This window comes from Eptatretus burgeri, chromosome 8 (assembly GCF_056783735.1).
Source record: "Eptatretus burgeri isolate ZD-2024b chromosome 8, Ebu_testis_v1, whole genome shotgun sequence".
Lineage (NCBI taxonomy): Eukaryota > Metazoa > Chordata > Myxini > Myxiniformes > Myxinidae > Eptatretus > Eptatretus burgeri.
In genome coordinates, this window is record NC_140968.1 from 42,141,706 (window position 1) to 42,156,164 (window position 14,459).

At 42.5% G+C, this 14,459-nt stretch overlaps 2 protein-coding genes across 13 annotated transcripts in view; one reads left to right on the forward strand and one right to left on the reverse strand.

Moving 5' to 3' along the window:
* LOC147021605 (T-box brain protein 1-like) overlaps positions 1-14,459 on the forward strand; it is an 89,617-nt gene that overhangs the window by 20,428 nt on the left and 54,730 nt on the right. The gene's annotated exons all lie outside the window — the stretch shown is intronic.
* Positions 10,820-14,459, reverse strand: part of LOC147021606 (uncharacterized) — a 119,703-nt gene continuing 116,063 nt past the window's right edge. For 3 of the 7 annotated variants that reach the window (XR_015060864.1, XR_015060866.1, XR_015060865.1), the window contains one exon: positions 10,820-12,146. Coding sequence is in view for 3 of the 7 variants with exons in the window: in XM_085891743.1 (XP_085747869.1) it covers positions 12,736-13,587; positions 13,839-13,895 (909 nt within the window). In the remaining 4 variants the exon portion in view is untranslated. Of the gene's footprint in view, positions 13,635-13,838; positions 14,397-14,459 lie in introns of those variants that run through there. The other 4 variants (XR_015060863.1, XM_085891746.1, XM_085891743.1 and 1 more) reach the window with 3 other exon arrangements.

A 14,459-nucleotide genomic window follows, 5' to 3' on the forward strand; every position in this document is an offset into this window, starting at 1 on the left:
TATGTTAATGTGCAGAGCGTTATAATAGAGAGAGTTGTGACGATGACGAATTAGAAGACATTTTATGTTCAACAAGTCTGAAGACGACGATGGTTCACGAGCGGTATTTGACGATGTAGATTGTTTCAGAAGTCAAGGATGAGACAATGTGATAATGTTTGACCAAGTTAGAAAAGTGATCAACATGATGTGGTACGAGTGACAGGTTATTAGCTGCAAAATGTCGAAAACCCGGTTTTGTTCAACAATTTTAAAAATGTGACCTTTGCATAACCTTTAAAGGTCACAAAACAATGTTGTGGACATTAAAATAAGGAAACAGGATACGTGCTATAGCTTATTGGAGTTAGTTCATCGAAGAAGGTCGAAAACCCGGTTTGATTCCCACAACTTTGAAAATTTGACCTTTGTGACCTTTAAAGGTCAAAGGTCAAGGATTATGACCTTTGGTGCAAAACTTCCTCTGGAACATTCCACGAACAATATAACGTGATATAGGCTATATGGCATTTCGCACTCATCGGATTATCTATACTTTGATGAAATCAGCGTAAAAACAAACTTGAAGGGGGCGCCACGGGCAAGGTGTTCGAGATAGAGCAAAATGGTTTCAAGACTTTAGGTGGGGAATGACCTCAAGATTATGCATAAAAAATATTGTCATCCGAGCTCTCAAAGTTTGGGCGGTCGTATGATTTTTGTCAAAATTCGAAATTTTCTAAGTTTGTGACCTTGTGACCTTGACCTTGGGATGAAAATGAAAAATCAAGCTCCGTGGGGTTATGCAGGTGCCATTGGGCTAACGAAATACCGAAACCACTGCCAGATTCGACAAACCCCTCAGAGAAGATGCATTTTTATGTCAAAATCCAATTTTCTAAGTTCGTGACCTTGTGACCTTGACCTTGGACGAAAATGAAAAATCAAGCTCCGTGGGGCTATGCAGGTGCCATTGGGCTAACCAAATACCAAAACTCCTGTCAGATTCAACAAACCCCCAAGGAGAAGATGCGATTTTCTAAGTTTGTGACCTTGTGACCTTGACCTTGGGACGAAAATGAAAAATCGAGCTCCGTGGGGCTATGCAGGTGCCATTGGGCTAACCAAATACCAAAACTCCTGTCAGATTCAACAAACCCCCAAGGAGAAGATGCAAATTGAAATCGGCTACCCCCTAAAAACACAATTCGCAATTTTCTAAGTTCGTGGCCTTGACCTTGGGACGAAAATGAAAAATCGAGCTCCGTGGGGCTATGCAGGTGCCATTGGGCTAACCAAATACCGAAACCCCTGTCAGATTCGACAAACCCCCTCGGAGAAGATGCAAATTGAAATTGGCTACCCCCTAAAAACACGTTTTTTGGGCGTGGCTCCGCCTATAATGGGCGCACCACGCCCATTTTCAGGAAAACACAACTAGATCATGATATAAACCTCCCACCAAAATTTGGTCAGGATCGGATCAAAACCCACGGAGCTATGCTCGGGACAGACTGACAGACACAGACAGACAGACACACAACAATAACGAATATAGTGGTGACTTATTTTTTTCGTGAAAATATTTTTTCGTGAACCAATATGTATAGGACAGTGTGTAAGATTGTATTTGTATTCTCACCCATTGAGGAGATTTTGTACTCGTACTTTTCCAATTTTATTTGTGGATGAGTAACAACTTAGACCTATTTATTATCTGAATAAAAAGAACAAAACGTTAAATGTACATTTTTGTTGTAATTTTATTTTTCTCCCTTCCTATATTTTCAGACACTTAAAAACACACTTTCAAATACAGTAAAATAAAATGCAATAAAGTACTCAAACGGAAGACCAAGAAGGAACCCGAATAAATAGAGTAAAGATGGAGTCATCAGAAGGAACCTGGAGAGGATTCGGGTTTCAGCCGCTACTCCATGACCCTCAAATCAAACTCATGACATGTAAGGCACAGCCAAGTGAGCCTTACAGAAAATTTTCTGCAAGAATTCACTTCTCCTTTAATAGATAGGCAATGAAAGAGAGAAAGAGAAACTAAAAGAGATGAAAGAGAAGAAAAAACAAGAATTGGAATGAATAAAGAGAATTGTGAAAAAAAAAAATTGATAAGAAATGTGAAAGCAACAAAAAACAAAGATGTCGGGAAGAACCCAAATAGATATATTTCAGCAGTTACTTGCCAGGCTCAAACGTCGCAACATGTGCAAGCTACCGGAGGTCCGTCACTCATCAAATGGAAGTAAAATAAAATATGATGTTGTCAAAATCATATTGTACTATGGAGAGGACTTGGGCTGACAGGATGGCCTGGAGTTATGTACACTCACCTCTAAGCTGTCTTGCCTGGGTTCGAATCTTGAGATCTTGACCCAGCTTGAATCTTGACCGAGCTATGGACTGTCATCCCTGTGTTTCACAAGCAGGGTGATTAATCTGTGTGTGTATGTGTGTGCCATCCCTCAGATGGAATGTTAAACTGGGTATCCTGTCTGCTGCCATTAATTGGCAGACATTAATGAATCCACGGTGTCTTTCACGAAGAGTCAGTGAGCTATTGCTGGGAACATTAACATTCGGGTGGTCCAAAAAGAGCAAAAAAAAAATAAAAAAATTCAGATGTTGTCTCCACAAGCCTTAAATTATTCCACTATGATTCATTAATGCGCATAAAAAAATTTAAGTTGATAGGAGGTGATTTAGAGGTCGCTCCAGATGACAACTTTTAGTTTCATGAGTTGGTTTAATTATGGTATGGTCAGGTACGATTACGGGTACTTCTGGATGTCCGAGGTGGAAATGGAGTGCATTTTCGAACTCTATGGGGTCGATTTACTCTAAGAAATGACTGCACCGACATTGAATTCACTACCATTTCTAAAATATGACCTAAAACAAGATTTATCATTACTGGAGTTGAGTAACTAATCCTACTCATTTAGATATTTTCTAATCTAAAATTAATTTGTTGTCCGTCTCGACATTTTTTAGAGTAAATCGACCCCACTGAGTTCGAAAATGCAGTCCATTTTCACCGAGGAAGTTCAGAAGTGTACGGATTCGCATCTCACCATACCCTAATTTTTCAATCAATGGAATTACAAACTATTAGAATATTTCGTTTCATTTACCAAATACCACTATCATCTCTGCCTCTATTGCTGTCTCCACTCCCGCCTGAACTTATTTCTAGCCGGCCCAACATCCAGTGTTTTAGATTCAATGATTCATGAAAAATATGTTCGTTATTTATTTAGTTATTATTATATTAAATTAGGGTATGGTGAGATGCGAATCCATACACTTCTGTACTTTCTACGTGAAAATGGACTGCAATTTCGAACTCAGTGGGGTCGATTTACTCTTAGAAATGTTTTGACGGACGACAAATTAATTATACATTAGAAAATATCGAAATGAGTAGGATTAGTTACTCAACTCCAGTAATGATAAATCTTGTTTTAGGTCATATTTTCGAAATGGTAGTGAAGTCAATGTCGGTGCAGTCATTTCTTAGAGTAAATCGACCCCATAGAGTTTGAAAATGTACTACATTTCCACCTCGGACATCCAGAAGTACCCGTAATCGTACCTGACCATACCCTAATTTATTCAAGTCATGAGACTAAAAGTCATCATATGGAGCGACCTCTAAATCACCTCCGATCAAGCTAAAAAAAATTTATGCGCTTATTGGATCATATTAGAATAATTTTAAGCTTGTGGAGCAACATTCTATTTTTTTCGACTTTTTTGGACCACCCTAATGAACATATTAAAATTCCTGCCCAAACCTTAGTCAAAGATCAGGCCTGGCCAGCTGGTTCATGAAGAACTTGGGCCACGCTAACCCCACAAGAATGTGGGAATAATTGTGGCTATAAAAGAATAAGACCATGGAGAGGACTTGTATCACAAACAATGTATGTGAATACAGAGCATAGACTGCAGTCTTTGAAATATACTTTTTATTTCTCTCAAATTTTAATCAACTAAATGTGTTGGTGAGATACATCTTGCATTTTGCTTTCATTATTGAGTAAAAATATTTTAGAACTATAGGCATTATAGGAAACATTATTGGAAATGTGTGCCCGTGATTAGAAATTGGAGATCAAACCTGATTACATAATTTATTTTGACTTGCATGGACTTCAATAGCATGGAACATATTATAATGGTTGCCACATTCCAGATAACTCTGGTCCGAAGTTGGCGAGACAACAAGCGATCATGGCAGCCCCTCATCCCTGTAACTTCCTGCCGGATCCCACATCCATAGCCGCGTTACCGTTACAGATTGAAATTCTCGGTCCAAGCGAGTATCCTGGGCAGTCAAGTGACGGATCTTAAATTTAGATGAGCAAACCAAGTCATGTGCCAGGTCAGGTCAGGTAATGGAGCATGTGCCGGAACAGCGCGTCGCTGCGGCCACTTTCCGCAGGTACTCCAGGGGCCTCCGTCTCGTCATCCCACAGGCAGATGCATGGCTCATCCCCATCTCCTTGGGATTCTGATCAACCTGCTGCAACCACAAGGCATGTGGTTGGCCTATTGGCCTCCTCCACTCACGAGCCTCCCTCGCTGAGAGAATCTAGTGAGCAGGATCAGCGTCAGGAAAACGAGCCACATGTCCATACAGCCACAGCTGATTCTCACAGACGATGCAGGTAACAAATCTCATTTGAGTTTCTCTCAGTAACCCCCTCCTTGGACATAAAGTTCAACTCGTGATCGCCAAGAATTCTCTGAAGAGACCTGGTATCAGAGGAATTAATTCTACATCTTAAATCCTTGGTCAAAATCCAAGTCTCACATCCGTAGAGCAACACTGGAAGAACCAAGGACCTGAAGACTCGGACTTTTGTCCTCCTGCGCAGATACCGATAGCCCCACACCCTATGATCCAGTGAATCCATGACTCCCCAGGCCCGACCCAGACATCTATTGACCTCTTGGTCACAGCCAGCAGACAGGAGTATCACTGCTAAGGGAAGTGAATGTCTCCGTGACCTCACCACAAACAGGTACAGACAAGATAGCAGCATCCAAGATGTTATTTAAAGACTGGATCTTAGATTTGACCCAGGAAACCTAAAATCCAAGCGGCTCTGACTCCTGATTCAGCACCTCGAGGGCCGTCAAAAGGGTATCCAGAATCTCCACAGATGACTGCATCATCTGCGAAATCAAGGTCAAAGATCTTCTCATTCCCAAATGATGCATCACAGCTTGATCTATCTGACATCCTCCCCAGAATCCGGTCCATACAAGCACTGAAAAGTGGGGGGCCAGTACACACCCCTGACAAACTCCAGTAACAACTGGAAATAAGTCAGAGATGGTATCACCACATCTCACAGCACTCTCAGTACGAGCGTATCGTTCAGAAATCAGATTGATCATTTTATGTGGCTCCCCACGAAGACCAATAATCCTCCAGAGGGCATCCCGATTCACTCAAGCAAATTATTTGCAGAGATCAACATCGGCTGCAAGCAGCCCCTGCTAAAACGCTTATCTACATTCAGTGAGAACCCAAATGGCAAGCATACGGTCAATCGTTGACCTCTTTGGTGTAAAGCCTGACTGCTCAAGGAGATGGTCGCGAACCCTATCAATAAAATTATCCGAGCAAAGACCTTGCCCCTGAACTGAGAGCATCGTCACCCCTCAGTAGTTGTTGCAGTCCTGGCGATCACCCTTCACTTTACAGAGTAGGACAACAAGGCCGCTCTCCCAGTCAGTTGGGATGATCCCTGTGTTCCAGGCAGAGCACAGAACTGCATGCAACAACATGAGTACAGCATTTCCACTTGCCTTGAGAAGTTCAGCATGGATGCCACAAATCCCAGGAGCTTTAAGCCATTTCAACTGGTTCACCGCAGCCTGTGTTTCCACAAACCAAGGTGGATCACAGTTGATTGGAGGGTCAGCAATAGGGATAGTGACACCCCTGACATCCAACTCCACAGCTGGTGGATCAGCCTGGTACAGCTGCTCAACGTAAACGCCACAGCGGGCCTTCACTTCGAACTCCTCTGTCAAGAGCCTACCTCTCTCCGCTTTAACTGCAGTACACTGAGGGGACGGGCTTGGAGGAATGCAATGCGTAAATTCCCCTGTAAGCAGGATGAGAATCACCTGACCACAGGAGATGGTCCACCCCCTCACAGATTCCTCAAACATAGGCCTCCTTGTCCATCCTCAGCGCACGTACAGTTTTACGCCTCAACTCCCTGAACAGCTCAGCTCTGCCATTAAGCCTGGCCCTGCGACTGGTCAATGGTATCCAGTGTCCCTTGAGAGACAAAATTCTTCTTCGCCCTACAGTGAGTTCCAACACATCCACCGGCAGCATCAAGGATGGTGGGCTTAAGGGCACTCCACAACTCTTCAGGATTCCCCAAACACCCCAAATCCCCAATCAGCCTGTTCGCAAACTCCTCAGCTATCCTCTCATCCTTGAGCTTTCCAACATCCAGCCGAGGCTGGGATGGTATCATTCTCCCGGATTTAATCTGCAACTTCAAAGTTACTACCACATGCCTGTGGTCAGTATTGAGGAACTGAGCACTCCGGTAGACCCTGCAGTTGTGGATAATCCTTCAGCAACCATCAACGAGGACATGGTCGATCTCTTTTGCCACACCACCAGTGTGGGAATACCAAGTCCAGCGATCAGCCTGTGGGCACTGAAACCATGAACCAGCCACCCTAATGAAGTTCATGACTTCTTGCAAAGTCGAGGAACTTGGTGCTATTCTTGTTCACATTTCCAGACCCATGTGGACCAATACATGTCTCATAACCATCCCTATCAGTTCCATTTGATGCATTGAAATCCCCCAAGACTAGAAGAGTATCTCGCCTGGGGCAACGATCAACGACAGACTCGAGTGTGGCAGAGAATGTGTCCTTCACGGTGAGATCACTCGCCTCAGTCGGAGCATATACAGAGACCAGGGAAACGACACCGAAGGAGTGATGAATCCTTAGTCTCATAATATGCTTGTTCACCAGTGTTACCTCAATTATCATTGCAGTCAGCTTATTGGACACAGCTACAGCAACTCCTTGGGCATGGTTAACATCAAAACGACCAGCCCAATAGCAGGTGTAACCACCTGCCATGATCTCGCCACTATCCAGTCTCCGAACATCAGAGAGTACTGCAATACCCATGTTCAAACACTTGAACTCAGATGATAACAGAGACAGGTGATCATCCTCTCTTTGGGATGGGACATTCCAGGCACCCACCTGAAGGGACCGCATCAGGTTAACCCAAGGAGACCGCCGTCTGGTGGCCAACACCTCAGCACCACCCCGACACACACGACCGCAATCTGACCCAAGAAGGCTACCTTGTGGTTTTCCTCCTATCATCAATGAGTGGGTTCCCGAAGGGTTTTCTCCAATCCTGTCATCTGGTGAGCTGCTCTGCAGAGGGCAGCTGCACTGGAGGTACTCCCACGGAGTGGGTTTTCAGATTTCTTTGATCAGACCAGGGTCTTGTTCTATGCGCCAATTGTTAGATCAATTGGAGTTTCTCTTCACCACCATATGCCACTGTTGTGATGTGAGTAGGATGAGTTAGGAGACCAAACCAGTTTATTATGTGTATTCTAAAATGCACATACAGTATTTACAGGCAAGCAAACAATTCCGATTATCCCTATCATGCACTCATACTCTTGGAATATTCGGTTATTTTCAATGAACTTATCAATCTAAATATGGCCCTCATTAGTCTGACAGAGAAAGCGACAGTTGTGGAGAAGAAGTCTCGGACCCCCTAATCTGATGTGACTGTGATGGGGAGCCGAAACATTGGCGGGCGGCTCGAAGGCTGCATGTTGTGTTGTCCTTGCACTATTGGCTGCAGCACGAAAAGTCCCTTGGACTTATTTACCCCAATTGGTGCTGAGCTCTCGAGGCGTGTATCGTTCTTGATGCATGGCTCCAACCCATGGTGTTATGGTGGCAAATCAGCTGCTTTGAACTGTTTCAGAGAGAGAGATAGAGATAGAGATAGAGGAAGAAGCAAGATGGACTCGGAAAAGATGCACGATGGCAGGGAAGACCAACTGTCTAATACATGCGCAACACATGTCTATCCACATGTAATACAATATGCTTAACAAAACAGATATTTAAGGAATAACTATAGTAATACGAAAGGTTCATCCTTTAACCCCTTGGAACCACAACAATATTTGTTTTTTCTCTTGCTCACGAGTTGTTGTTACATTCCATGAACACTATTTTATTTTATTTTTATTCTGTTTTTCTGTATCAACAAAGGAGCTGACCATTGAAAATCCAAAAAAGCAAATAAAGTTCGCTTTTTCTTTATTATCATAACTATGCTATCTGTGAGATATTTGACGTAAATCTCGGCAATCTTGAGTTGCTTATACATCAACCACGACGATCACACAGAATGTGAATAGGCCGAGTGTAGAGGCTCGGCCTAGCCGACTTAACACACACCTTCTTTCAAATGTAGCGATTGATAGTAGAGGTTTGCAACCAATCAATTAATAACGTTATAAACTGGAAATAAATACACATTTGCATAAACTGAATGTGTACAACAATACACTACTAAATTTACCTCGCACAGCCATTAAAATGAGATGCTCTCCAGTTCAGTTTATTGCCACAGTTGCATAAAATTTCCTCATTCTTAAGGAAAGGTTCCCCTTAAATTATAATGTGATTCCTTAGTGAAGGATTTCCTTGAGGGCTGTTGCATAAACAACCCTAAGGAAGTCCTCAAGTAAGGATTTCCTCGAGGTTGAGGAAATCCTTTGGAGCTGTTGCTATGATAGGCAACCAATCAGATTAGAGACGGGAAGAGGTGTCCAAAAGCTACATGGCATCGAAGCGATCTTCAAACTGACTTCAGGAAGACACCGAAGCACAAGTGGAGGTTTTTCTCAAGCACAAAGGAGACAATGCATTGTATAGTTGTATGACGTGTTGTTGAAGTACTTTTTTGTTTAATTACAACACTATAACTATAAATAGTGTACAAGTCTGGAGACGGCGATGGTTCACGAGCAATGTACACGGTTCGCCTTTTTTATTTTTTGACCTTCGAGGGGACACCACGGGCAAACTGGCGGGAATCGGGGAAAACGTAAATGATGAAAGCTGGAGTACTCGAAGAGCACTACTTCCATACCAACTTTCATTCGAAACATTTGAAAACCCAAGGAGCTCGATGCCCAATTTATTAATTTTTTTGACATTTTCTAAGTTCGTGACCTTGTGACCTTGACCTTGGGACGAAAATGAAAAATCGAGCTCTGTGGGGCTATGCAGGTGCCATTGGGCTAACCAAATACTGAAACCCCTGCCAGATTCGACAAACCCCCTCGGAGAAGATTTAACTTGAAACCGGCTACCCCCTAAAAACACGTTTTTTGGGCGTGGCTCCTCCCATAATGGGCGCAGCACGCCCATTCTCCGGAAAACACAACTAGATCATGATACAAACCTTGCACCCTAATTTTTATCAAGATCGGATCAAAACCCACGGAGCTATGCTCGGGACAGACAGACAGACAGACAGACGGACAGACAGAAAGACACACACCCATAACAAATATAGTGGTCACTTACTGACTCGTGAACCAATAATTGTTAAGAATCCTTCAATTTGAGCAAGGCCTGGGTCCACAGGGTAAACTGGGACTCCCCCGAGTCGAAGGAGGCCCTGTACGTGTCTCTATGGCAAGGGATTGTCAAGTTTAAGGACCCAGTAACGTGCCGTGTTCAACATATGTATTCCGTACATAGTTGACCTTTTCCCCTGTGGATTCCCCTGTCATCACCATTGGTATCAATTGATTTGGTATCTAAATAAGCTGAACACAAAGTAATAAATGTTCACACCATGAAAGTTCCACACTTGCAACACGGAGTAACAACTCGTTCAGCGGCACCTGCAGTACCTGCACCAGAATACACCTTTACATTGGCCCAAATATCACGTGTTAAATACTGTCGGATTGTCAGTTCGATTGCGTTTATGAATAAATTATTTTACACATATTGATGTGGAATTGACTCCTGAGGGATCAAAGATCCTTCGTATAATTCTAGTTATTCCTTAGTATGTGTTTTAGATAAGGGTAACGTTATCATAGACCTCAAGCGGGTTGAGGCGGTCTCTGAAAACACGTTTGCGACGTCTTGCACAGTGTTGATCGCCCTATTCGTGACCAATTTTCGTGGAGCGCCATTTGGAAATTCAAAGGTTGGTGTTTAAGGATGGGGGGGGGATAATGCTCCCTTGAGTTTGAGGAAGGTTTTAAAGAAAAACTTAAGGAAATTTTCGAATATGCAACGCTCTTCAAATTAAGGATGTACTTAAGGGGAAACTTGAAGAAATATTTAAATAAATCCTCAAATCTTTCCTGAAGAATGCTTTATGCAAGCAGGCCATTTATTTTAGCTTCCTTGGTTATCGTTTTTGGAAACTGGTCATACTATCGCTCTTATCATCTCGTTCTTTGGTATTTTTGGGAAACCTGTGCATTGACATTTTTTCTGAGCGATTGTTACATCCCCAGGGACAACATGTCATCTTTCTCATCTAAATTGTCAATTTTGTTTTTATTTTGTACGTTTTTTTTTCTTTTCTCGATTGCCAGACGTTTTGCCAGTACATTCTGGGCTGAAACAATCAAAACCTCGATGAAAAACGGCGCCCAGCTGATGATACGGGCAGTTGGGAAATCGGTAAATTGCTTGTAAGTTATGGTTATAACTTCCATTAAAATAGCTTTTGTAAGTACTTACCAGTACAGTGTGTGTGTCTGTGTGTGTGGGTGTGTGTGTGTGTGTGTGTGTGTGTGTGTGTGTGTGTGTGTGTGTGTGTGTGTGTGTGTGTGTGTGTGTGTGTGTGTGTGTGTGTGTGTGTGTGTGTGTGTGTGTGTGATGTCTGGCTTCCTTCTTGGGGCTACAGTGCAGTAATTGGTATTGATTTTGATTAAATTCTCTGATGATGTGTCTGAGTCTTTGCTCTGATGTGGACACAAGATGGCATCCATGCATCACATGATCTTTAAAAAAAAAACGAGCGTGCAATTGTTGAAACTCTCGATATACGACTCTGTAAATGTGAAACGTATAGCTGCACCCGATGGGAGTGGGTATTGCAATTCACAACAAGCGAAGTTGAGGAATTATCATATTTGTGTTTGTTTGACTTCGATTCACTCCTGAACTGCTGGATGAAATGACTTGAAAACTGGTAGGTGTAATTTTAAATGTAATGATAAAAACATTCGAGGCAAATGTTTAAAAGTTCCATGGACTTCAAGAAGAACAAAATTCTTTGAGTTTTTGGCTGTGTTTAATCCTATGTGTGAGCACTTTGAACAATACACATAGATTTTCTTCTCGTTCAAGTTTAGAGGCATCCATTAAATCTTGTGTTCATAACATTATTTATATAAGTATATTTTCTTTTAAAATAAAAATATTAAATCAATCTCGACGATTAAAGACATTCACCATTATCATCATAAAGGTAATCACGATCACAACAAAGGTCATCGCTATCAAAAGTGAAATCATTATTGCTGTGAGCATCTTCATCTATATAAAACTATTTTCATAACTATTGTTTGAACATAAGCAATCAGTATCACATGTGTCTTTTGAACCAAGAAAGATAGCATCATCATTATCAAATTCATCAAAATCTTTGGAGATGCAATGGTTCATTCATCTGCTGTATGAACAATTTTGCCTCAATGATATTTCAATCAAACTCAATAATCGTTGGTGTTGTATTGCTCTCAATGTTTAAAATAGGAAAGTTTAATTTCAATATATCATCTTTCATTTAAGATATGTTTTATTTTATTTTTTGATATTACCAACAGCTGAATTTCTTTGATCATGCCTGGTGTTTGCTTCATGGTTCAGGTGGTGGGCTTAGGATCCTAGGGTCCTGAGTTCAAATCCCGCTCAGCTGTTGAATTAATACCAGGTTAGGTTCACTCGGCCTGTCATCCTTTCGAGGTCGGCAAAATGTCTGTCAGCATGCTGGTATCCTGTGTCGGAGTGGCGACCCATCCAGGATTTTGCCCAATTGCCAAAGAGGCTGCTTCGGCAGCACCAACGCTCTGCACAGAGTATGGTTCCAATGGATCGGAACAGCTGAAGCATTCTTTAGATATTCATTTGATCTGTTTGTTTATATAGTCAAGTCAGAAGAGGGGGGTATCATGCAGCCCCCGGAAATATACTTCTAATCAGTGTTTCTAGATTGGAAAAAGTGTGTAGAAAATGATGAGCTATGTTAAAAAGTCAAAATGTCCCACGTATCATTTTTATGCAAATTAGTGCCCCCATTATCGAAAAATCTAGTTTCACTATATATCTCAGCCAATATTGCAGATAACTGAACAAATAAGGTGTCCAGACCCATGTTTTGAGGGTCAAAGATCATAATAAAACTATTCTGGAAGTGATCACATGTGTCTGTATTATGCTAGTATGCAAATTAGTGCCGCCATTACAAAATAATCACATTTTTACCAATTAAGAGACTCCATATTGCAGAAAACTGAACAAATAAGGTGTCCAGATAGATGTTGTGTTTTTAACCAATGTTTATTTATTTTGTAGTACAAGGGTCAAACATCATAATAGAACTCTTCTTCTCTTTCCTATTCCAGATAAACAGTCAGGTAAATGCTTCTCCACTATGAATCACTCATCATCGTTTTCAATGAAATCATCAGAGTCCAACTCGTCCTCTCCTTCCTCTTCCTCCTCCTCTTCCTGTTCATGCTCTCCAGTGTCCAGGAGATCAACTAGTGAAGTTGGTAGGACAGGACTGCAGGACCATACTGGTTTCAACACTCCTTCATCAGTCCTCATCCATCCTTGCCCCTCATCATAGGGTTTTGGCTTTTCCAGAATAGCTTCATCAGTTCGCTTGTACAAGGCGACACGGTGGTTCACACGTTGGACGTGTGGCTTCAGGTCAGAGTGGAATGGAGGAAGGCGAGCCAGGTCGACCTTAGACTTGGAAGTGAGTTTCTTGTCCTCCCCAACCATTTTGCGTAGCAACTTGGCACGGACGACAATCACTGAAGACTCACGACTCTGTCCATACATCAGACAGGTGAATTGCTCCAACTGCCTCAGCACCTCAGGCTTGACATTCCAGTAGTCACCGAGTTGACTGAACACCTTGTGAAACCTGGGGTTCTTCTCCAGCTTTTTCAAGGGCCCCACCTTCCCCTTCCCTTTGAAGGCACTGGTACAGTCTTCTCCGCTGAACACATAGAACCCAAGAAGAGTGGCGCAGTAGTCTTCTCCCAGGGATTCTGCAAGCTCAGAGAGGTTGAGAAGTTGTCGATGTTTCCCTGACCCTGTATCCAGGTATACAGTCAGCTTGATGGCATGAGCATGGTAGAGAAGAATCATGAAGATATCTGTGTCAGGTATTCTGACCACAGCATTCTTGTATCCGAGGGCAGCAGCATGATGGAGGTACAGTACCACCCTTGTATCAGTCTCTTCCTGGTTGCTGTAGATTGTGGGGAGCTCACGTACCTCAACCGGAAACACAAAGGGGCATTGCACTTCAGTCACCACCAATTCTAGATCGAGACAAAAATCACAGATAATCACTTATAATTTACCAATTTTACCAATATTTAAATATAAGACTGAAAGAAAAAATCGCATCACCAATCACCAAAATTTTACACTATTATTCACCAATCACCAAGAAGCACGTTGGCAATATTATTTAAGTTTATCCTGGTAATAATAATTAATAATAATATGGGTTTTCAATTTACCTTGCCATTCGATGACACAAGATGGTGGGCTCTCCCCTCCATGATCAGCACTGCCATCTCTGTTCTCTCCAGCTTTGAAGCTGCCTGTTGGTCACTCCATACTCACAGCAGGAGCTGGCAGATCTGCTTTTTGTTGTCGTCATTTGCAAGGAACATCTTGAAGTCATATGATCACTTCCTGGTCACTGGTCCAGCTAAAATGATCTCTGAGCTGCCACGCCTCAACCTCTCCTGCGCTTTGATAGATTCCGGGTGGTAACTGTCAGTCGAGAACAAGAAGTGCTTCTTGGCAAGGGTATGTAACAGTGCCATGCCATCCTGGATGAACAGGGCATCCTTGGGGTATGGCAGATCTTCTGGGGTGGTGTCCTCTCGAAGGTAGTGCAGCATAGAGGCTTTGTTGGTCTTGGAGAAAAATCCATCCGGTGTTCCAAGGCTGGGAGGCACAGGCATCAGGCAGTACTTCATGAGTTCTTCCAAGTCCAATGGCTCATGTTGACTCTGAGACTTGACGAGGAGCATGAATGCAAGGTTGCTTTGTTCTTGAAACTGTATGACCTGGAATGATAAATGGTTAACATGTTGATATGGCATGTAACATCAAAAAAATACGGGTTCACA